At 42.1% G+C, this 26,142-nt stretch overlaps 1 protein-coding gene across 1 annotated transcript in view; it reads right to left on the bottom strand.

Moving 5' to 3' along the window:
- TBCA (tubulin folding cofactor A) overlaps positions 1-22,689 on the bottom strand; it is a 396,544-nt gene extending 373,855 nt beyond the window's left edge. The window contains exon 1 of the mRNA XM_085632266.1: positions 22,456-22,689. Coding sequence (XP_085488392.1) covers positions 22,456-22,508 — 53 coding nt within the window. The 5' untranslated portion in view covers positions 22,509-22,689. The remainder of the gene's footprint in view (positions 1-22,455) is intronic.
- Between the last annotated feature and the right edge of the window lie 3,453 nt (positions 22,690-26,142).

The following is a 26,142-nucleotide window of genomic DNA, read 5'->3' as shown; positions in this document are numbered from 1 at the left end:
CTGCTCATTCATACCAAATGTTTTATTGAGTATACATGACTGTTTCTTCCTACTAATTGTAGGAAAACTGTTATTCAGCCCTCATCTTAGCCAGACTGGATTACTGTAAATTTCACCCAAATCTTTCGAAATACTCGCTGCATCAGTTTCATATGACTCGAAACTCTGCTGTCCAGCTTCTGACACGCACTCCTTCCCAGGTTTTTTTCAGTCAGTGAACCTATTATAAAGCTCTCCATGGACAAGTAACTGTTTGTTTAATCAAAATTTCAGGCTTCATCACCGGTTTGTATACTTCACTCATCCTCTGCTCATTTCACTATTTTTCTACATAAGATCCAAGAAAAAAAATCTGGAGGCTCCCCTCCACCCCCACCCCTAGACTTTCTTCATGGACAATCCTGCTCTCCATCTTCCAGAAATATCTTAAATCAGCCTCTAGATTTTTTTCTGCTGTGTACTGTACCAGGACGGCGCTAGGGCAGCAATGCCCTTTATATAGTTTATTCAATTGGATGAGAATACATGCAAGAGCTGCTGCACTAAGGGACACCTATGCCGCTGCATAAGGCACAGAGACAACACATTTTTGCCATTGTGATACTGGCAGTCCCATCTCTCTCACAGGACTTCCGATTACATTGTAATTAGCTGGAGATAATCCTACCCGAGGAAGCATCTAAATGTATCAGGTTCCTTCTGAAAAAAATCTACATATTGGATATGTATACAGATTAAATAACCTGTTCATGGGAGTTCAGCACAACAAGATGTTATGCCACTAGATGTGTGAAAAGGATGGTGATTGGGTGGTTTATGTTCATCCCTGCCTCACTCGAACCGGAATAAAATGTTAGGGGCCATTTGCTGCTTCTCAAACTTTTTTTGTGGTCACATTTGGGATTAGTTTAGTCATATTCCAACACAAGCCTGGGAAGGTTCTGTTTTAAGGGGTTGTTGGTGAGGGCCAATAAAAGTAATTGACTAACAAGAGTAAGAAAATATCCCCTTTGGATGCTGAGGCGGACCAACAAGCATCACAGTGGGAACTGGGGTGGGAAACAAGGGATGATGGCTAATCCTAGAGACCCTTTGCAAGTTCTATTGAAACATGGCAATTTAAGTGAATGCAAGGTTTTGTCCTGGAATGGTAGGGACAAGAGATGTATAATTAAGAGACACAAGATTTATATATATTTGAAGAGTCATAGCATCCATTTTACCTTATTGCAAGAGACGAATATCAGCAGAGCGTAAGGAAGAGGTAGAAGGGAACAGCACACCTAAACAACATATTTAGCAGAAGCTAGAGATGCACTAATGTGACCAGGATTTCTCTTTAGTCTCATTTGACTAATGGGTCATGCTTTGAACATAAATATCAAACAGAATATGCTTACTACTTTCACATTTATGATTCACACATAAGACTGGACATGTTCTTTTCTCCACAAATGTACAGGGCGTACACTCGCCATCTGAGCAGAAAGATTTCAGATCATAAGTCTAAAGGTATCCCTGATTTGGGTAAGACGGCAGACTTTTATACCTAGTTAGTGCTAGTAAACTTCCACTTTAAAGTTTTGGTATTCAATGGGCTTATTAAAGACTCCATAATTCATATTTTTAAGATAATGACAACTTTACAGGTGACATACTAATAGAGTTGGATGCATTTAGACCTCAAATAAGAGACATACACATGAAGTCTTTATATGAGACTGGAATGGTCCTAATCAAGGGAGATTTGTAAACTAGGATGATCCACTAAGAGTCCTTACGATTCGGGCAGTAGAACACCAACTACAGCGACCCATGCTACAAGAGTAAAGGAAAACTGCAGAGATGCAAGATAGAATGGAAATCCTCGGTATCAGAGAATATAAGAAAACAACATAGTGAAGGAAATAGAGCATACATATTACTTGCTCATCTGGCCCAAAAAGAAGCACAACGCCCTGCATTCACTGCTCTTAAATGACTAGAAGGCACTATAATATATGTATGGCCGATTTAAACATCTTTGTAGCTTAGTATGCAAATCTGTACTCCAAATCTGCAACTATCTTAATACAGACATTATCGATGTACGTTTAAGAGGCAAATCTGACCACACTTACTTGTAATCAAAGAGAAATACTCGATGGCCCATTCACACCAACAGAAATGAAAAGCGCCCTACATCAGTTAGCACCTAGCACCTGCCAGGCCAAACAATGATGTTCTGCCAGAAGAATAATATTCCAAGTATTAGGTTGTGTTAGCTTGTCACCTTTATGACCGGTTTATCATAGTCAAGGCAAAAGGTCTGTTATCCCAGAACACTAGGGAGGCTATTATAGTAGCGCTGCCCAAGCCCCACTGAGACCTGCAGGACTGCATAGCATTCAAACTATTCCAACTACTACTGCCCATGCTCACCTTGGACTAGAAGACTCTGGACAAATACTGGCATGTAAATTACCTAGGAAATTGCAGGCACTAATATATCCAAAGCTGAATGTGCCAGGTAGTTGCACCTTCTCAAACGTTCTTGGACTATTTCAAATTTTGAACAATGACTCAGACTGCTGTGGACTCAGTAATGGTGCCCCTCGAGAAGGCCTTTAAAACCCTAGGATGCGAGTACGTATTCCAAGTGCTCCCATACATAAGCTTCAGGCTAAAAAAAATAGTTGAAACGCACTTAAAGGAGTAGGAAAATATACATAAAAATAGTGGCACGTGTTCAATGTAAAAAAAACGCCCTCACTCACAAGGTTGAGACATGCCTCATCATGTGGTGTGCTACTAACACCTACGCGCCGATGGTTTGGAAATTTTCCTGGCAGTGCAACCACCTTAACATAAGTTTGACTACAGGGGTCGCTCCCAACACCTCGCTATTTCTAAAGACTTGTTTTATGAAACTCAACTACGGAGTGTGTGCTTATGAGTTGAAAGGATTACATTCCAAAGATAAAGGAGGTAGGATCAGAGGGTACCTCCCTTTTGGGATTCCGAGGGTCCTGATGAATGCCGGAGTGACCCGTTACTGTGAGCACGATATTTACGGCAGAAACATGCCGACACCTTGGCAGTAAGGAGGGGTGAAGGAATCCTAATTTTCTCCTTTCACTTCCATCCTTCATGTTTTTAAACCTAGCCGGATGGCCCCGGAATACATTTTTGAGTGGGTACACATCCGAGCTAATTTTAATCTTCACTGGCTGTACTTTTCCTTGGTGATCCCAAAAATGTAATTGATTGTATTGTCTTCCCCTCCCTTTTGCTCCACCCGAGGCATTGGTCTAGTAGCACGCCCTATGATGAAGCATGACATAATCTTGTGAGTGAGGGCAGTTTTTTCACATTGAACACATGCAACTATTTTTATGTATATTTTCCTACTCCTTTAAGTGGGTTTCAGTTATTGAACTGGGAGGTTGGAGTAGGGATTAACCTCTCCCCCCTTCAGGTTGTGTGAATTTTTCAAAAAATAGTTGCCTAGAGATCCCGGGAACTTTTTGATAAAGATCTTCTGCCACAGTTGGAGCGATTGAAAGGGGACGTCAAACAGTGGGGCACGTTTCCACTCTCCCTTGTGGGGAAGGCGGCGTTACACAAAATAATGATGCTACCGCAGTTGATCTATGTGCTCCAAAATACGCCATATCGAGTCCCAAAGAAGTTTTTTCAAAAGAAAGTTTGCACACTATTCTGGTATAGTGGGAAGCCAAGTATAGCGCTCGCTAAACTTCAAAGAGGGGCCTACAAGAGCAAATTGGTGATCCCAGACATTACTAAATATTACTGGGCAACTCAACTGCTCATAATAAACGAGTTGGTCTTTATAGATCGTCAGGAACCAGCATATAGAGTTGATAGGCAGGCAATGGGACGAGGGAGTCATGAGGCACTATATCAGAAGAAGAGTGAGAAAGGGTTGCCGCAACACACACAGATGGTGGTCAGGGCATGTTGAGAGGCCATGGGATTTTTGGGTTGGAGGGGGCAACTAACCAACAGGACACCTTTATGGCAGAGCGACTTGCTCCGTGAGATGGATGGACTACAGGGTTTTTCAAAAACGGAATCTATGGGGATAGAACACCAGGGAGATATCTGGCGTGATCAGGCTTACATTACATTTAAAATCTTAAGCCAAGAATTTGAGTTGCAAGAAACAGAGTTACAGATATTTCCAGTTGGGGCAAGCCCTTACACGACATCTACGAGAGGGAGAGCAGCTGTCAGAGGCTTCTCCCCTGGAGGACCGCCTGCTCACTGAACATATCCCGACAAGGCTATATCCATCATATATCGAGAATTGGTAAATAAATCGCTCAATGCGTTGATGGACTTGCAGCAGGTCTGGGTGGAAGATCTCAGTGACTTAGATGAAGATGACTGGCAGAAGGCCGTGCAAAGCCCCTGTGAGGTAGCTATACAAGCTAGATATCGCCTGGTTCAGCTATGATTTTTTTCATCGCTCCTATTACTCCAGGATAGCAAAAATTAGAAGGTCACCAACGTTGTTGTGTTTGCTGGGATGTGGTGGGGAAGGCAACTTTTTCCGTACTTTCTTGGAGTGTCCAGAAAGACAAGCATACTGGAGAGAGGTCTCGCAGACAACTTCTCGGGTGCTGGGCTTGAGGAACTACAGGGAGGTATTGACAGGGTCCGTTTAGGTGAGGAAGGGACCCTGATTTCGAAGGTGGGGGTGGTGATATTGAAGGGTTTTGATCTGGCTGATGGGACGTAAAATCACCCTTACAGTTCTGATTGATGCTCTGCGATGTTGTCTTCTGCCATAAGTCATATATGTACTATGATATTCAGCATGCCCTGATGCAAGTCCTTCAGTAGTGAGCTTGATAGAAATAAATAGAATTAAAAAAAATATACAGTTGCCTGGATCAGATTTTTATTTAGCAGACCTAGCAGTGGAAAAGGTTACCTAAAAGGGATGCCCACTATTGCATTTATTGTGATCAATAGTGATGCAGCTGTTAGTAGAACATGCAAGAGCTGTACGGAAACATATACTGGATAAATAGTCAAGGATTCACATATTATTTTACCTTATGCCTAAAGTTGACAAAGGATTAGGCTCCATGATAAACTGTGCACATTGAGAAATTCTAAGGTTCTTCCTCCACGAGGAATAATCATGCCTTTTCTTGTCCCTCCGAAAAATTTGGCAAGGTCATGTTAACACCTTCTGACACATGGGAAGACAAATCTACAATAGTGATGAAGATTTGACTGCAGTTAATGTTGCAAAAGCCCTGATATCCACAAGAGGCATCGTCCTCTTTTGGAGAGGGCAGCCACTGTCCACAGTGGGAAGGGAGGCTTGAACTAAAACGATGATCGTACCCAGAATATTGTACTACTTTGTGAACACTTCAGCGTTCTTAACGCACGTCTTTAGGGAATTCAATTCTATACTAATTGACATGATATTGGCAGCTGGCAAGAGCAGGGTGGATCTTGTTATGCTGCATTTGCCTATGACGAAATCTGATTTGGGTGCATCTGACTTTGAGGCATATTACCCCTCAACCCGGTAGCAATAGATGGTAGGGTGCAGCGGTGGCTCCTCCGCTAAGGTGATATTTTATTTTTCAGCGTGAGCCAGGTTAGGGCAGGCTGAGAGGGCTGGGCTCTCAGAGAGGTGGGAGGAGGAAATATGTGCACTCAAGTGCATATGATGGTTTGCCCGGCCGTCTTGGGCAGGTCAAACCATCATGCACACTTAGTATGTTGGCCACTTGGCTGGGTGGAGAATATCCACTCCCTGTCTGAGTGCCAAACCAGGCTGCTCAGACTAATCACAACGCTGCTGTCATGGTGGTGACAGCAGCGTCATGATTGGCTTATGGCAGCCCATGTGCTCCCTGCTTCCGGGAGTCAGGAAGAGAAGCGGAGGAGAGATGGCAGCTGTGAAGAGGTGTTATATATTTTTTTCTCACCGTTCCACCACCTCCAGGCCATACCAGCAGCCACTGGGGCTGATTCAGCGCAGTCTACTCTAGACACATACAATGTGCAGCTGTAAAAATTCCTTGGTATAGGATCTGCTGCGAGACAAAAAAAATATGTTGCTTGCACTAAATTACTACATGGAGCAATATCTTACTAGGCACGGAGACCATTGTACAACGTCCTTTTGCTGTTGCAAACCATGCAATTTGTCGAATCACAGAGTTTGCACCCATAAAAGGGATTTTCTTAAACTATAAAAGCCCTTTTGAAAGGTCTTCTGCAATCCTTTCCAAATTGCAAACAGGGGTAGGCGTTAAAGGGGTGTCCCCATTCTAATTGTGATTTGGAGAGGAATGTATCAATGGTTGGTGCTGTAACTGATTTGTAAATAAATCATATCCGCGACCTCTGGCAATGGTCTTCAGAGCCTGGAGCGTACGCAGGACATAAGATGTTAGAATATCATCAAAAAGATAATGGCATGATAGCAAAAACTATGTCCACATACTTTTGATGTCCGAAGAATTTTAAAAGAGCACGCTTGACATTTGTATAGCGGATTTGTATCAAAACACACAGGAAACAAAAGCTGCCTGGGACGCAAAAATGAACATGACTGTCCATGGCAGTATGAGGAATAGCGGAGCAGTTCATATCTGGCCCACCAACACAGAGCAGGTATTCACTTTTAAAGTGAGATTAGAAATGCAGAACTGCATCGCAATAACTAGTGTTTGTGCGGGTATACAGTATGGTAGACAAGCCAGTCATTACTGCTGTAACTTTATGAGGAAAAGTGGCATCTTTAAACATCTTCTTTAGGGTTCTGATGAGACTATAGCTGCACCTAGTGAGGGTTAGGTCAGTTTACTGCACTATATAGGTATATTCATTTCTACAGGAAACCAGGTTACTAACACACCAATTAGGTGGAACAGTCTTTCACTGAAGATAGTCACAGACAGTAGAATGAAGTGGGGTTGCAATCGGCCAAACCTCAGTACTACTAAGACTGATCTTCAAATTTGTGTCCTGAAGACTTACTACCCCCTCACATTTACCATACAGGTAAGGAGCACTGTTTTATGTCTCAGGCATGGCTTAAATTTCATTCTGCTTTGTAAACAAATAGATGTTACAGAGTACCAATAGTGAAACTGCCCTAAGACTCACAGCAACATTTTGCTACCATGGTTGATTCAACAGTAGTGCTATTATTTATATATGGGATAAAGTATACCTCGCTGTACCTCATAAGGATACTGCGAGTCGCAAAGGAGTTCCATGACCATATAGAGGAACAAATCCAAAGGCAGAGTTAATTTATAAGGTTTAGGAACTCCGAGGTGACTAGACAGAGCATTACAATGTACAATGGGTACTTTATTTCTTGGAATACATGGTCACACCATCACCATTTCTCACAAACCACTTAAGTCTTTCGCACGTAGCTCTTTGATATGAAAGGGAGCATGTTTGCAAACATAATTAAAAAAAGAATATCTAGTGAACAAATAAAAACATCAAAAAAGCTATTAGATATTTTTTGAAAAAAGATATTAGAATCAGTTTAATACAAGTCAGTTTGTTTAAAAAAAAAAAAAAAAAAAAAAAAAAAGGGCACAGTAGCTTGTAATATATAGAAACCGGCAAAAAGATTGTTAACATTTCTTTAATTTCCTAATAAGTGCAAAAAACAAACATGTTGCTATAAATATTTTCTTTCTGCTTGTCATTGGGCAGCTAAAAAAAACTGAGAAGTAGGAAAATAAACATTTCATTTTTGTTCTTTAAAAAACTACTTTTGATTCTGCTCTGTAGCCTGACCTGACTTTACCCCTCGACTGCTGGCTTTGGCAGCAGGCACTGTGAACATAAGAACTCAACTGTAATAAGTTAAAGTGGCTAAATCATTCCTATACATTAGGTGACTGGGTGCGTCACAATTCACCTATTATAAAGAAATCAGAGATAGGTTTTGAAAAAGGGATTGCTGAATCTCATGACTTAGAATATAATTACATATATTTCTAAACTAAGAATGGGATCGCATGAATGGCCATCAGAAAAGAGTCACACTTATTGCCATGTGTATATCTCACAGGCTGACTGACATCAACAGCAGCTCTGAGCTAAACAGACTGGCATGGAATCTTACATATATACCCTTTAGGCAACACCTTTGCCTTCATATGTACCATCAAAACAAATATAATTTTGCTATTATATTAAAAAAACGCGCTCGGACATGGCCAGCGCTGGCTGCGTCCCAGCACTTTTTTTCCTGACGGGCAGGGAAAGTGTTCCATTTACTTGATTATGTAATTATTGATTATTGAAAAAACCAAGAAAAGAGCACGTAACCAGAACAGAGAGGCTCTACTGGAAAGTGTCACCAAGGAACCTCGCAGTCTACCCATGACATGCGTCACCATGTATAACGTGGCCTCCAACAAAGTTTCCAGCATCATTCGGAGACACTGGCGCATCATAAATTGCCTTCTTTTTATTGCTATCAGAGGCCCAGACATTAAAAATGAGGGGGAACTGGGACCACTGAATAGCTTTTAACCTTTCACTTTCACATCACCTTCACTGCACACTCAGAAAAAGTACCTGCTCGACTGTAAACTGTTGTAGCACACCCGGGACACATTTGGTGTCACTGGGTGGGCCCGATGATTAAGCATGCCACCAACTAGGTTGTTGGGTGAGGGGGCTTCATAAGGAAACTAATTGTTTCCCCCGTCTCTTCCCATACAGTCCTGAGTCCTGTATCACATACTAATAGGCTAGCCCTTTCTCGATTACATATAAAACTTGGGGATAGGGACTAGCTATCTATTCCTCCCTCTCTCCTTGATAATTGAGCGATTATTTGATTCCCATGGTCTCGAGGGGGTTATGGTGTAATATTAAATGTGTTGGGTCACTGTGGGTTTTATGTTTCTGTGTTCTAATATTGGCAGTTAAATGCTGACTTCTGAGGAGATTGGACGTGTCTGCCCCAACTTATTTTACACTTGAAAAAAGAAGTAAATACTTACCATTTTCCTGACTCCTCAACTCAACAATTTTTGATGACGATTTAGGAGGAACCACAAGGTACCACACTACTCTTTCGGCATACTTTCGCCAGGAACTGTAGTAGCTTTAGGAAGCACGTTTTACTATTTGTACGGTGAGTGGGGGCCAACGCGAGTGCTGCTGCAAGTTGAAAAGTGCCATATTAAGAAGTTGGGAGCATAGAAATTGAATGGTACTATGTTTAAGTACTGCCTGGCTCAAGACTGCGGCGGAGTGCACAAGATAGTGGTGTGTGGAGAAGGCAGTGACGCGTTCGATAACGAATAAACCTACTGGGTTCTAGATGAGGAGCATGATCTCTAAGTAAGCCTTAATGCATGACGTCTTTACGCTGATACGATGTAGGTTACCAGGGTGCCGCCATATTAAGTGCGGTTGTAAGGATCCACAAGTTGCAGCATAGTAGCTGTGTTCATAGCTATCTACGTGGGACGTTCTCTATGTGCCGCCATCCTGGATGCACAAATAAAATCAAGCAAGCACATCAGTTTACATTTTAATCATCACGTTGGAACGTGTCACCGTTTTGGGAGCAGTTTTTCATCACAAAGGATTTACGACTTCGTGTCCCACATGAAGTGGAGCAGTTTTTTCATTTTGAAGAATTACTAATGACCAGGATTTGCAAAGCTTCAGTTCATTCCACAAGTAGGGTTTCTACAAGTACTCGTGTGATACTGGTACTGTTGTACTGTATACATGTTTGTGCCTGCAGTGTTAGTATTCAGAGAAATGACTTAGTGCTGTGCCGTAAGAAAGTGAAATTGGGATCGCACCTTGAAGATTTTGCCTCATTTGCAAACCATTAAAAAAAACAAAAAACTAATACGTGCTGCTTCGGGAGGGTGTTCACACTTGGGGTATTTCAAATATTTTGTACACACTGTGGTACGTTAACATGTGTGCCTCACGGGGACGTGGCTTGCCGAGCTGCGGAATGGCCGCTTGCTAAGCGAGCTCTGCCGGTTGGGGATTAATCCTGTAGTTATCCGGACGCCACAGCCCCTCCTCATCGCCCAGCCACATAGACACGGTGTCCCCTTCTGATCCATTCACCGGCGCGGGGCTCCGGAGGCTTCGGCCTAGCGCGAGTGGAGGTGGTGAGGGACGACACCGCCGGCGACTCAGTTGACGCCAAAGACGACTCAACAATCGGCGCGAGACTCATCCAGAGACCATCTTGGACACGAACAGGTGGGCCCAAGCCGCACGGAGGGCAGAGAGGACCCGTGAGTGGTGCTCCAAGGGCCTGGGAGCCACCTTAACACCATGCGATTGACCACCAGCGCGGTGCACAACTGCGAAGTTAGACCTTGGCGCTTTGGAGTGGGGGCTATGGAACTCTTCACCTGGTCACGACTGACAGCAACTTTAAGACACGTTGCGACTCTAACATCATACACACCGCTCCTCCAGAACTCGGGATCACCAGAGGCGCTGCCGCACCAGTGACACACCTGGAAACTCCTACTATCCCCCCACCCCCCGGCCTGGCCGACTGATACCTGCTGGCAGTGACTGCCTAGACAGAATGCTGTGCTGACCGCAATCATCAAATAACAGAGGTTGGCGTGGGGGGCGCGGCGTGGTTGGCACACTGGCGCAAGAGGTGTACGGTTGCGGTGCGTTGCTGCCACTGAGTTGCTGCCACTGAAGAGCCCGCATGCAGCCAGGGAACACCATCGCTTACAGGAAGCTGTAAGAAGTGAATTGACGGCCTATCTGACAGAGGAGAACACACCGGTTGCTTAGGGGGTGGCGGGGTGGATTGAGGGGTGGGATGGGATTCTCCTTTCTCTAAAAATTTGCTTGCTGGGCCTACTGCATTCGTTATTGTCCTCGACTTCATAACTTGGACATCATATGTCCCACTCCCGGTTGGATTTGCCAATGGGAGCTCAAACGTTTATCTAGGATTTCATCAGTGAGCTGCATTCAAACTATGTGATTTCTATAACATGTTGGGGAGGGGCAGGGTGTGGGCAGAATGTAACTTGTACGGTATTGGAGATGCAGATTTAGCTTTGATTTTATAATGCGTAACTACTGCCTGTTTGTTGCCGAAGTTGTTTTCTTTTGAAAATGCAATAAAAAGAAATATAAAAATAAAATAAAAACGTGTGCCTCACATACTTCTTCACTAACACCGCAGCAGCCATTTCTTATAGGAGTGGGAGGTCTACCCATAAAGTGGAATGAGTGGAAGCAGTACTGTTTAAACTATATGAATACTAGAGGATGAGGAGCTTACACGAGCTAGAAAAAAGATAATTTTACATTCCATCGGTCTCAAGGTTATTAATGTTTACAATGTAATGGAGAAAAAAACATGTGCATCTAGTGAAACTGATGTATTCAACAATGCCTTAGAGGATGATGATGAGGGATTTATAGAGTGCGACAAATACCCTGGGGTGTCTAGGCGCTGCCTTTAATATATACCAGTCAGACCTGGTAAAGATGTAAAATTAAGCTGTAAACAACCAAGTTTTAAGGCCCTTTCTAAATTTTGAGAGACTGGGCTCTTTTTTTAACGTGGTGGGCAAAGACTTCCATAGGCTGGCAGTTGTAGCCGTGAAACTCTTACCGCCCCATCTAACCCTGCTAACTCTAAGAACAATAAGGTTTCCATGGATCTAGACATGTATTATTCTACTTCTGTTTGTGTTGCAATAGCTAGAAGCAATTTATGATGAACTGATCAGGGTTCAAGTCATCATGAAGGTGAACAATTAACACATTCAGGAAAGGCTTTGGATGGATGGCAAAGCTTCTCCAAGTGAAGTGATTTTAGTGGAAAAGAAGGCTGCAGTATTAAATAAATGTGCGAGGGTGGTTGTAAGTTACAAAGAAAAGAGTAGGAAGTTGTTTTTAGAGTTTCACAAAAGAAAAAAAAATAGGATGCAAGTTAGGAGGATGAAAGGGAAAATTTTTTTAATAAACAACCAGTAAAGTTTCAAGACAAAAAATGTCATAGGTGTGGTAGTTAGGACCAGTTAACTTACAGTAGAAAATGCCCGGCACACAATCAAAAATGTGGGGAGTGTGGTGTGTTTGGGCATTTTGCCAAAGTTTGTAGAAGAAGTACGTTTAACAAGAAGGTTGGAGTGGTTATGGGAGAGTCTGAATCCGATTCAGTTTCACAGTCTGACAAGTCTACAGTAGATTGGTCTTTACAAAATATACGAGTGTGTACTTGGAATTGGAAGGAAGTCTTAAATTACTTTCTAAGTTGTCCAGTAACAAACCTGTTTGTAATGTCAAGTTAGGAGGGGTGGAAATTCTAATTGTTGCTGACTCGAGATCCCCTTACACCATTGCAGATAAAAATGTTTGGGAGAAAATGTTTGTGGGTGTTTTGGGAGATGCATTAAATCCATCTGATGTAGCTCGTGAGAGTTTCACTGGAGAACCCATACCGATGGTTGGGTTTCGTAGGTTAAACTTTGAATTTAAAGGAAGAAAAAGCATTAGCAAACTGTATGTGGCAGAGTACGGATCATCCGTGTTAGGGTGGGTGGACCAAAGCGCTCTGAACATTATTCTCAACCCCAACAGTCGGTTGCAGGTCATTGTCATCGAGGGGAAGACGAAAGGGGTTGTGATTTAAAAAAATATATATCCCAAAGTCTTTTTTGATAAAATAGGTACATTGATGGGTACTCACACAAGATTGTTCTGAAACAGGATGCTATGACTAAAGCACATAAACAGAAATATACCATGGGTTGTAAGAAAAGAAGTAGATCAGGAGATTGAAAAGTAATGAAAGAAGGAGTTATTGAGGAAATTGAAGCAGCGGAGTGGATTGCTCAGATTGTCTTGGCGAGATGTGCTAATGGTAAGATCCGTCTTTGTGTAGACTTGAGACATCTTAATGACAATATTGTAGTGGAGAAGTTTCTACTACCTAGGATAAGTGAATTGTTGGCTCATATCAAAGGAATGAAATGGTTCACATCTATTGATCTATCTTCAGCATACCATCAGATAAGGTTGCATGAAGATAGCAAGAATTTGACAGCATTCATGTCTCCTGGGTGTTACAGATATATGAGGATGCCTTTCGGCTTAGCTTCAGCTGTGGTCATATTCCAACAAATAATGCATAAATTGTTTAAGGATCATACTGGAATAATATTTTTCTCTGATATTTTGTTCATTGGGGTGAATGAACAATGTATTGGAAATTCTGCAGAAAAATGGGCTGACGGCTGAAGTTTCGAAATGCAAATTCAAGATACGAAGCTAGAATATTTGGGCCATACTGTGACAAGTGAGGGAATAAAACCCTAGGAAAAGCGGTTACGGACAGTAAGGGAAGCCCCCAGTCCTACGTGTAAGGCTGAATTAAGATCCTAGATGAATTCTATGCCAAATTTGTTCACAGATTTTCATAAAAATAGGGTCAAATTCAGTTTGTCAGCGAGCTGCAAAACAATTTAGAGTTTATTAAATTGCGTATCTGTAATGTAACCAATTTACAGAATTTGATCCTTAACTAAAATGCTTCTAGACTACGGATGCTAGCATGAAAGGACTTGGTGCAGTATTCGGTCGAAAGGATAAGAATGATAATGAAACTACAGTAGCATTCGCATCAAGAACATTAACTCCATCGAAGACCTGTATTCTGTCATCGAAAAGGAAGCATTAGAAATTGTTTGTGGTTTAGAACACTTTAGAAATGTCTTGTGGGGTTTTGAAGTGGAAGTAAAATGAGACTACAAGCCTTTTTGAAAGTATTGACCTCAGAGGGGTTACTCAACTCCCCGGATCGCTAGAACGTCTGTAAAATTGATGGATAAAGGGTACAAATTATGTTACTTACCTGGTGTGAAGAACAGAGTCACAGATTGTTTGAGCAGGTTGCCTCTTCCTTTAGAGGAAATTAATGAAGGGGGTTGTGAGGATATAAGTGAAGTATGGACAGGATGCCATTACTGAAGTGGAATGAAAAAAAGCAATGTAAGAGGCTAAAATGTTAATGGATGTGTGGAAATTTGTGATGGAAGGATTGCAGAGTAAGAAATTCTTTAATGAACAGTGCAAGTATTTTTGGGATGTATGGGTGTATTTTCAGATGTAACAAAGTTGTTTCGCCCATGTCTTTGAGATCTGCCATTGCCAAGTTGTACCATGAGAGACAATTAGGCATAGTAAGGAGTAAGAAGAGAGTTAAAGAAACATACTGGAGGCCAGAAATAGATCTGGAGGTAGAAAGACAAGTCTCATGTGGCGATGAAGACATGTTTACCTCCTGTTTCTAGCCAAGACATGGCTTGGGAAACCATCGGTGCGGACATAATGGGAAATGTGAGTGAAGAAATGGTAGTTGTTGTTTCAATTAGTGGGAATGGATTATTTTTCCAAATGGCCTGAAGTGGAATTGTGCAAAGTGCCAGAGCGGATTCAGTTGTTGCATTTTTAGATGAAATTTCCAAAGAGAAGGCTTGCCCAAAAGAGTAGTGTGACATTGGTGTACAGTTTAGGAGTGATGCGATGAAGGATTTTAACTTGCGTAATGGCATCAAACACATTTTTACTTCACTTTATCATCCAGGTGGTAATGATGAAGTCGAGAGGTTAAACAGGGTGTTGGAAGGTTATTTGCAAGCAGTTGAGAGTAAAACGTTAAATTGGAAGGTGTGTATCAAAAGGACAGTGTGGCTGTATCGCACTTATCCTACTGTTACGGGGCTCAGCCTTTTCACTATCATGAGGAGCAGAGTTCCTTTTATGAAGGATAATTAAGGTTTGTTAGTGAATACCAGATTGTTGAGGTAAGGTAAAGAAAATATTGTGAGTGCACAAGTGAAGTACAAGGAGTACGAGGACAAAAAGATTGTCAGCTTGAAGAAGGGGAGTTTGGTCAGAGTAAAAATACCATGCAGAGTTAAAAAGGGGAGTGTCAATTCTCTAAGCCTATAATGGTTAATAAGGTGTTTTAATAGTTCTGCAAGATTGAGTGATGGCAAGGTTTGGCATAGGAGTAGGTTGGTTAAATGTAGGAAGGGGAGCACAGAAGGAAGCACAAACAAAGGAACTCATAATAGGTTTGATGAAATGTAGAGGTGTACTAATGATGTTATGAATGAGGATGTGTGTGAAGGTGGAGCTGGTGAGGCTGGAGTTCCAGAGGAGAGTGAACTTGAAGGTGTCGTTAAATTGAATGGCACAGGAAAAGGTGACTGAAATTCAGGTAGTGGAAGTACAGCAGAAAAATAAGAAGTTCAGGGTAACACTAGATATGGAAGAATGATCAAGCTTCCTGCAAACCTACAGGATTATGTTCCCTGACTCACGTTTTACACTAAACTGTTCATTATACCTACAGGAATTACCCTCCTGCAGTTGGCATGTAAATCAAGTCGATTAACTATTTTTCTGTTTGTTCTTTTCCTTTCATTTTCTTGTACATTGTGTTTTGTAGCAATGTTTTATTCTTACTTTTCTGTACAAGGAGAAGATGTATAGAGTTTACTTTATTATCATGGTCTCAAGGGGGTAATGATGTAGTGTGGAATGTATGGAGTAACTGTGGGGCTTACGTTTCTGTGTTCTTGGACGTGTTGTCCCCAACTCTATTTATACTTGAAATAAAGAAGTAATTACTCACTGATTTCCTGACTCCTCAATTCAACAGCAAGCAACAACGCAGAAGGAAGATGGGAGGGAGGTGGAAGAGATGAGGCAAGCAACAAATTGAAGGGTAGGATGTACAGGAGAAGATACACAAGAGGGATGGGCCGAAGCAACAACGTGGGACAGTGCAACTGCAACAATGCAGGAGGGAGCAAAACAACGACGACAGGGTAAATAATGACAACGGGCAAGCAACAAAAACGAGGCATGCAACTAAAAGAAAAAAAGTCCCTTCTGAATCAAAAGCAGTGGAAGGACAAACTGGAACAAGGAAGCAGTACTTAGACAAGTTCCAGGGGAGGGACAAACACACAGAGAGGAAGTGAAGCCTGCATGCGCTGACCAAAGAGAAGCAAGGAAAAGAGAGGGACAGTGAAGCCAACCAATGGTAAGCAATGGGTGGGTCCTAAGCCACTTCTTAGCTAAAACATGTCTTGCTAACGACAGCGCATGCACGGTCTCTGGTGAAACCTAACAAAGGCAAACATGCGGAAAGAGTTGCCCTGTCAAAGTGAGAATCCCTGCCTAAAACTATACATTTTGTAAAAATACACCAAGAACACTTCCATGAATACCTTATGGGTCCATCTGACACAAACGTGAATGGGTGTGAACAAGATAGATGCAAACTAACAATATGAAGAAAGATGAAAACTAACACTATGAAGGTGGTTGGCAGAGACAGCTGTAATTTTCATAGCAAGTACAAATATGTGTTTGACAGTGTTCGATTTTATATAAGGTTGCTTTCCAAAAAAAAAGGTCTACATAGCAAAGTAACAATGCACCTCTACTCCAAATAAATTAAACAAAAACTTCAGAGCCTACACTTCCCTAGTTTAAAGGAGAAAAACAGGAATTATAATGCTTAAAGATAATCTAAAACAGAGACCACCATTTGCAGCTGTGCCTCGAAAATTGCCAATACAAAATGAAATCCACTAATGCAGCATGGATTCCCATAAACCGGTAGTATTTGTTGTTCTGCAATTTTTTTTTTATCAGGTGCAATGCCTATGCAAAAACATGCAATGGCAAAGGCAATAGTTTTTGCGTTTGGGCTCATTGGCTTGCCAATTGCTTTTGGCGGTGCTGTACAGCGTCAGGATGCTTTGCAGTCCCATCATCAAAATAAACATACATTGGCAAAGCCAATAAGTATTAGTTATCAACAAAATGATACCCCACACATATAAATCAAGGTTCAGGAAAGGGGGAAGAACAATCAATAATAACACTTCTCGCTTAACCTATCTACATTCATCAATGAACATAATCCCATGTGGAGGGACCCCAAAATAACGTGTTTGCATTTTTATTTCATTTTGCATGATTTCTTCTTTTGACACTTTTTTTTCTTTTCATTATTACATGAACTTTATAAATACAGTGCTTAAAACGCAAATATTGATTCACAGACAATACTACAATAAATACAAAATCATAACAATACAGTACATAATAATATGATACTAGATCTCCCCACTCAATCACTATCTCTCACTCATATACCACTCCCATGCACTCCATATACACAAGTCCGACATATTCCCAGAACACAAATCTTTAACAAAGGAGACCATTATTTTTTAGTCTTCTACTGATGAGTTTTGAACTGGGTTTGTTCGCAAAATTGGTCAACGCACGTTTCGGTGGAATGCAGGTCAATTATTCACACGCAATCCAATATGGTCCATTTGGGGTGAACATTAAATCACCACAAACGTTCCAACCCTCAAATCATTTGATCCTTAGCTCCATTCAGTTAGCAGGATGGAAACAGCAATTATACACTTCTTGGAGCTAAAAAAAATGCAAGGTGATGGACTCAGTGGATAGCACTTTCACTATATCTCTGCTGCCGTATAAGGATGATCTTGCACAATAATCCGGCACCTGTCACCTTTTGATGCCACTGGTTACAGATTCCCAAAATACCTAAAGCAATAGGAGGTGCACCAAACACAAAACATGTAGTCCGTTGTTATTGCTTTTAATCTCTTCTTTTATTTCACAAAAGTTCATAAAAACAGTCAACGTGTTTCGTTCCCCAAAGATAGAACCTTTTGTAACATCATCAGGGCTCAATTGACAGATAGTACATTTCCAATGCGATACATTTTTTTATAAATGTTCCGAATTTAGAGGGGCTCCAAGATCGCTATGACAAAGACTGGAACCTTTTAAATGGAATTAATATCAGAATACTGCATGATAGTCCATGCCAAGATTTAGGGATATGAAAATTAGATGTAGCCACCTTTTGTCAAGATGAAAAATGTTTCCAAAAAATAATATTGACTCAGACACAATAGTCCCTATGGAGAGGATAGTCTCCAACAAATGAAAGATCAGCCACCATGATAAGAGGCAGCGTCTCATGCCGAGATCGCCATAACACTTCTTGGAGCTAATCTCACAGGTGTTGTTAGTGTCTGCAAAATACGGCTTGGCCACCCATATTTTGCTGACCTTGAGGTCACCGGTCAGAGCTTCCACATGAAGAAAACAGAATCCCTAAGGTTGTGTGTGTGATTAGATTCAAGAGCGGTGTAATTGCTGTTTGTGCCGTACTAAAAAAATTAGTCCAAGCATCAGATGATTTACAGTGAGTCCCACACGTTGGAACCATTAACTATTTTCTTATGGATGTACTGCATTTAGTAAGATGCGAGGATGGGTTCAAGAAGTTTAAACCCCCTACACAGCAGTCTGTAGTCCACTTAATGTGAGGAAATGAGTCAACAAGCAAAGAGCCAACTGATCAAGAGAGCGACTCCTACGATTAGACAAACTCAGGATGCTGAATAAATACGTTACTTGGTTACTCTTTGAGAGTTTAACATGAATTCCAGAACAAAAGTGTACACGTATACCTGAGCCAGAGCAGTAAAATTGAAAATAAAGACACTAATTAAGAGCAAGGTTCAAGGCGAGGAATCAGCCCATCTAAACACACTAAAGGGTGATGGGGTCAGATGCTCAATTTCTAAATCAAGTGGTGCAAAAACAATTAACCAATTTTAGTGGCTACAACCTTCATCTACCCTTCCTAACAAGAGGAGCAAGGGGGAAGCCTGGCTTCCCTCAACTTTGCCATTGGTTGCGATTGTCTGGTGTGTACCTTCCCACTGCTCACATTTAGAGAACTACTTTTTTCCTTTAAGCACTCTGTGAGAATGTATGTTTTCAAGCTCCCTCTCTCATGTGCTACTTCCCCTACAAATACCCGCCCCACTCTCTGTGTTGCTCTGTGCCTGGTGTGCTGCTTTTTCTGTTCCATATACTCCCCCATCCCGAATGCTCTATGTAACTCATTTCTCTTCCCACTCTGCCTTTTTTGCATATTTCTATTAATTAATAATACATACATTTATTTAATCCACCTGTCGGCCCATTTTTAAATGAAGAAAAACCATGCATTTTGTTTCTCAGCGAAACATGGCTTACGGAGTGAGCCAATCCGACTTTAGCTATTGCTATTTAGTTGGGCTATAAAATTCTCAGAAAAGATTGTGGAAATGGCAGAGGTGATGGGGTAGCAATAACTAATAAACGTAAGTACTATTGTGTGCCCATCCCTCTTGAAGGACTAGTAGAGGCTGAAGGATTAGGCTTCCGCCTGACCTTATCCCCACACCAAGCTACGGCAGGTACCTTCATTTACAGACCTCCGGGTCATGCTGGGCCATTTCTGAAATCATTAGCCTTGCCTCCGGGGCTCCTAGGTACGCTCATTTTTGTGTTTTGGCAGACTTCTCCCTCCATTGGATAAATCCTCAGACACAGAAGTTTCCCTACTTGTAGATACTATGTCGTACCTTGAGCTTGACCAACAGGTACAAGGCCAACTCACCAAGTTGGTCACACTCTAGACCAGGTCTTTTGTAACTTAAGTTTGGTCGTGTCTGATCCTGTTCCTCTGGTGTGGTCCAATCACCACTTAATTCAATTTAACTGGCAAAAAAGATTGAAAGTTCATTCCACCACGGAGGAAATCAGTACTTACTCCGGTGTATGCATAAAACTAATCTAGCTGACCTTAGTTATGCACTAGAAGCAAATACTCAACTCCTGTCTTGGTGCAATTGATTCAGATGTGGTGTGTCTCAATAATTGGATTAGAGGTACTATTAAGGAACTAGACCCGATTTCCGGGCCGCCATTCACACAGGACTAAACCAATAGCTCCTTGGTTTAAAAACAATGTAAACATCTGGAAAGGAAATGGAGACATGATTACAGTTTAGATACCAAAACCGCTTACAAACTAGCACTGAAGAACTATTATTCAGCGGTGCATCCAGCCAAAAACGTTTTCTTTGAGGAACAAGATTGCCGAAGCTGGTAATAAATCCAAAGAGGTCTTTAAAATTGTGAAACCATTTTGAGTTTCGAGGTTATCTCTAGAGACTGCCAACCTTCAGCAGAATGGTGTTACCCACTGGATTTGATTTTTCACAACAAAATTTCCACTATCCAAGCAAATCTACTCGTGGATGCGCACTCTGTAAGTAAAGGAGTACAAACTTGTCAATGGGAGGCCAACCCTTGCTTATTTTAGTCCTATGTCCTTGGAGGATTCCTTGAAAGTGATCAATAGTTTGAAGTCAGGATCTCCTTCCGACCTGCCTTCCCTTAATATTGCCCCAAGTAACCCAGGTCAATAATCTGATCCTAAATAGAGTGCTGAACACCTCTTTACAATCTGACAAGATTCCTGCACATTGGAAAGGTGCAAAAATCCTATCATTACTTAAAAAATCCACAGCAGAACCAAAAATTCTGGCTGATAGACCTTTTTCCCTTCTTCCTGCTTTCTCGAAAATTTGGGATACATTTATCAACTCGCAACTTTCACAATTTTTGGAGCGGAACAATCTCTTACACCCTAGCCAGTCAGGCTTTGCACCCTCCACTTCAGCACTGAATCTGCTTTGCTAGAAGTGGTGGAATATGTAAGTAGCGCCCTGGACAAAGGAGGCAAGGTCATCTTGATCATGTTGGACCAGAAGGCGGCCTTCGATACTATCCCCTATCGAACACTTCTTGATCGTCCCCAGGCAATCTGGATTAAGAACATAACTCTGAACTGGCTCACCTCCTTTCTGAATGAAAAAAGTCAAGCAGTTTGGATGTCTCCTTTTTCTTCTAAAGAGCAAGAACTGACGGTTGGGGCTCCTCAGGTCTCGGCTCGGAGCCCTACCTAGTTCAACATTTACATCCCTCCATTTGCCGTATTAGCGGAGTCTCTAGGAGGTAAAGTAATCTCCAATGTAGATGACACCCAGCTTCTATTCTCCTGTGGGAAGGGAGAAGAGTTTGCTGGGGAGGCTATCAAACACTTCCCTCTCTAAGGTGTTTCAGTGGCTGGCCATTAATCAGTTAAAATATAATCTGGATGAGACCGAGATGATGATCTATGGGTCATCTGCACCTGAACTTTAGACATCTTTCTGGCTGAAGGATGCTCCCCTCCCTGGCTCTCAACAGGGTGCAATATTGAACTTAGGCATTAAGTTCAATAGTGCCCTCTCCTTCCAACCACAAATTCAGGGGCTGACAGGCTCCTGTTCGGGCTGCTGCAGATGCTGGAAAAAAAAATGCTGCCCTTTTCGCAGTGTGTTCCAAAAGAACTGTAATCCCTGCCTCAATAACTTCTAAACTGAATTACGGGAACGCGCTCTACTTAGGTGTCCCAGAATACCTTCATAGCCGACTTCACGTAGCCTAGACGCTTCTCAATCATCCCCCGAGAAAGCATATGTCCTCTTATCTGAAGGCCCTCCATTGGATCTTGTTTAATTAAATCCATGGTTTTAGGTACACAGCGCTCTGAACGCTCAGGAGCCGGCTACCTGAAGCCCCCCAGAACCCTAAATTGCTCTTTGGAACATCTTCCAGATCACATCTTTTGTACTCATGGATCACTACAGGCTCTTCCAACACAGAACATCTCTAATAGCACCGCGTGCTGATCCAGCTATCTTCTATACGAGCATGCTTCGCTTCGGGTGCTTGAAAAGTATCGAGAACTCTAGACGACACAAACACGATCAATTCATACCATAGACTAATCCAAACACGTATTTAGGCTCTAACATGCACCTGCTTCATAAAAAAGCAACAACGCAAAGTAGCGAGCTATACAGATAACATAAAACATAGCATAGCGACACAATTTGATGTATGGTAGTATCCTCATATGGCCACAGTTCAGTGCGTAACAGTACCATCACATAAACTAAGGTTGAGTTACGTTCAGTACAGCTGAGGTTAGGAAAGCCACACGTGTGCAGCCCAGGGTGTGGAAGTGCCATCACACTGGTACAACTGTGGTTTTTGTTTGTTTGTTTTTAAGAGCTACAGTACGTCAGAGTCGGGTGTCCCAGCGAACCTCCAAAGCATAGTTGTTCTTAAAGCAAAGGTACAACTGCAGTTTGATGGTGCCCTTACCTGGACACTTATGAGGCATTTTAGTTCTTCCTTGGGTGCAAGTGGCAGCATGGACAAGCTTCCACGGTTTTGGGGGTCTGGGGGGGGGGGGGGTACGGGGGAGCAGGAAGGTTTTAGGAATACATCTGCCTGCAATTGGCTGCGGCTATTCCCTGTAGGGAAGTTGTACTGCAGTACGGCATGCCTGCAGAACAAGAGGGTCCAGGCCGTGATCCCTCAGCCCTGAGTGACTCAGCTTCCTGGGGTGTGGTGTGGGGATGGCAAGGAGCTTTAATTGCACACTAGCCATGCACTCACCTCTTCACTACACCGGTCTTGATCTTAATCTGTCTGACGCGCGGGTCTGCCATTTCTGTGCTGAATGAAGGTTTAGAAGAAGCTGACCGTACTGTCGTTAAGCTAAATGAGTGCACAAAACGTGGAATATCGAAAGTATCTCTACGCGCACCAGAGTCTGAGCATGGGCGTGGCAGCGTCACTACAGCTGCCACCTTAAAGCCAGGCCGTTCTCGTTACAAGGAATAAGTAGACAACGAACGGTCTGCCTGACGCTAACATGGCTTCCGCGTCAACGCCGTGCCGTCTATGTGCGTGAACGACTGTTTTAAAGCCATCAATGTATCGCTTATGCCTGGGGGTGCGAAACCTGTTAGGTAGGAGCTGATTGAACTTGCGCTATCCGATGAGTATACTTTGGGGGTCACGCGGTCAAGGCCGACGGTTGGTTGTTAATTAGCCTTTTGCCGAGTTTTGGTGATTATTTGTTTCATCTAATAAAACGCTGGTCAGTACAATTATAAGACCGACGGCGACAGGTCGGTGAAGAAGAAAGTGCAGGTGCTTCCAGAATGATAAGGATGTAATGGGCAAACCTCTTGGAAGCTTTTGCTGAAAAAAAAATCTTTGCCATTCTATGAGTCGTTTGCGGTTCTGAAAGGGACAGAAGATGGTGCTAGAATTACAGATTGCTTAAAACAATTGTGCTCAGAAAGCTTGTAATGCTAGAACCTTGTATATGAACATGGAGTGTGGGATTAGCCTGCGTTCCAAGGGGCATATTATCACGGTCTGGTGATAAATATCGCAAAGCCCGCTTAGCGCTTGCATATTTATCGCTGGCTATCTCTGGAATTTGTCGCCCGGTTAGCGCGTTCTCACCAGCGCGCATCGCCGAGGCGATAAAAATTCCAGAGATAGTGGGGCTATCGCCATTTTCCATGGTGGAAAACGGCGATATTCTAGATGATAGGGCCTGTGGTCTTAGCCACACAATCCACCCCCCATGTTAGGTATGCCTTAGTCAGGAACTTAACAGACGTTAAATTCCTGCGTTAAGGCATACTTAACGTGATTTTAAATATCGCTAACCCTCGTTGTCAATATGACGAAGCTGGGTTAGCGATATTTTCCCAAGGGAGTCTTGTCAGGCACGCCTCCTTTGCATTTCATTAGCGATGCAATGGGAGGTGTGCTGACAAGGGGCGCTATTGCCAGTAAACTGTCGCTAACAGCTGTTAGCGACAGCTTGCTGATAGGGCGTTAAGAATATCGTCTCTTTAGCCGCAAAAAGTGCCACTAAAGCGGCGATATTGCCCTTGATATGCCCCCAAGTGACTAGCGAGCGTTCCAGTCAATCAATCAAGGGACACTTATAAAGCGCACGGCTACCTCCGGTGAGGTGCCCCGGCGCTAACGAAGCAGACCAAAGAGATTGACGGTTCAAGCAGATATTCCCCTTGCTTGAAGAGCCAGTGTTATGTCTATCTCCTAATCTCATTTGCATGTTATTACATTCTGATGTGTTACATCATTGATGACACATAGAATCCCCAGGTGTCATCAGTGATCAGTTGAAGATACCTTGATGCCGAGTGCAGCTGTGCTGGCTGTGTGTGCTGTGCTGGCATTTATGCTTGTAACCGAATAAATTGAATCACATCGTTTCCTGAGGATTTCTACTTAACAAAATTGGCGACGATTGGGAGAACCTATTCATTCCTTGAAAGGAAATTACCTCCAGCGTTCAACTTTAACGTGGTAAGACGAAGACTCTGCAGAGGAAATGACAAGAAACTTAAGCGGAGAAAATCAGTGACTTATGGAATCGAGTGAGTAACAAGAATTAAGTTATTTTAAGGCCGGCACAGCGAATAATTTTGTGATCAGAACTACGTTGAGTTGAATTAGGCTGTATTATTTAATATCAGCCGGACATTCTACTAACGTACCTGGTTACCCGCTCTAATTGGAACGCTCCTGCTTGCTGCCGTTCTATGTTCCAGACAGCCTTCTCCTAAATGATGACGATCAAGCACACTGCGCTGTATGTTTGACCTCACGCATTACATGCAGTCAACGTAGTACGTGCAGCCATCTTGGATTTTGACCTTCTGTTGTTTATTGTGCGCGCACTCCTGGAATAGCACTGTCGGGTATCACGTTAGTCCAGAAGGTACTGTAACTTCAGATTTGGATTTTAAATACATTTGTTGCCTGCCATTTACGGTGACAGGCACACCTTATTGTCATTAATACTGAGCAAAAGGTTATTAAAAAAAAAAACCATACATGATACATATGTTTTTTTTTCATCAGCCTGTCATCACGGTGATAGGCACACCATTTTATATTTCATTTTATCAACGATAGAATATTATTTAACGGTGACAGGCACACCTTGCCAACTATAGTTTAAGTTCTGAGTAATATTACAAGTATATCCGGTTGGAGGATTATTATTTTATTCATCTTTTCATTCCTACATCAATTCTTACACCATGTGTGCTGCACAAACCTTTTCACTAACTCCACCACAATCCTTTCTCACTTCTAAAGGAGATCCTCCAATTAAATGGCAAGAATAGAGAGAATATTTCTTAAACTATATTGATGCATTAGAGGATGGTGAGGAGGAATTAACTCCAGTCAGAAAAAATAAAATTTTGCTTCACTCTCTTGGTCCTCAAGGTCTAAAAGTGTACAATTCTATGAACAAAAAGACGCATGTTGCAGATGATTCAAATGTGTTTGTGCTCTTGAAGATCTCGACATTTATTACTCCACATCAGTATGCATAGCCATTGTCCGCCACAAATATTTGGGAAGAAAACAAGACAAACAAGAATCTGTTGAAGATTTTGTTTCAGATTAAAAAAAATTAACCTTGACGTGCAGGTTTGGCTCACTTGAGGAAGAACTAATCCAAGACCAAATCATAATGTATGTTAACAATGAGCATATTCAAGAACGTCTCTGGGTGCATGGTGAAGCATCATTGGCTGATGTAGTTGCTTTGGTTAAGAAAGCGGAAATCATAAACAAATGTGCTAAAGCTATTGAGAAACTTACGATGAACAAAATTTCTTCAAAACCCAAAGGAAAGTTTGCCAATTCATCCTCCTCTAATAGAGACACTACTAACATTCATACAGGATCTGCAACTTTAAAATGTTACAGATGTGGCAGTAAAAATCATTTAGCTAATTTCAAGAATTGTTCTGCTAGGAAACAAAAATGTCTACAATGTGGTGTTATTGGTCATTTCACAAAGGCGTGTCGGCGTAATATGAACAAAAAGAAAAAAGTCACCTTGCTGAAGGACGATTATATTGATTCTCCTTCCACATCTTCTGGTGATGATGTTCCTAATAAGAATGTCGACTGTGTTTTAGGAGTGTCTGATAGTGTCAACTCGTTAAGTATCAATTGTAAATCTAAACCTGTATGTAAAATGTCTATTGGTGGTGTTGAGACACTCATCGTGGCGGATTCAGGATCTCCGTATACGATCATTGATAAAGTTCAGTGGGAAAAAGATTTTGTCCATGTGTTAGGTCCCACTCTATCTCCTCCTGATATCTCACCAGAAAGTTTTACTGGCAAAAAAATCGATCTAATTGGTTTTAGAGAACTTACTTTTGAATTCAACGGGAGGTCTTTAATTGGTAAACTGTATGTTGCATTAGAAGGTCCTCCTGTATTAGG

The sequence above is a fragment of the Triturus cristatus genome, chromosome 2_1 (assembly GCF_964204655.1).
Source record: "Triturus cristatus chromosome 2_1, aTriCri1.1, whole genome shotgun sequence".
Lineage (NCBI taxonomy): Eukaryota > Metazoa > Chordata > Amphibia > Caudata > Salamandridae > Triturus > Triturus cristatus.
This window is presented reverse-complemented; position numbering and strand designations above follow the sequence as displayed.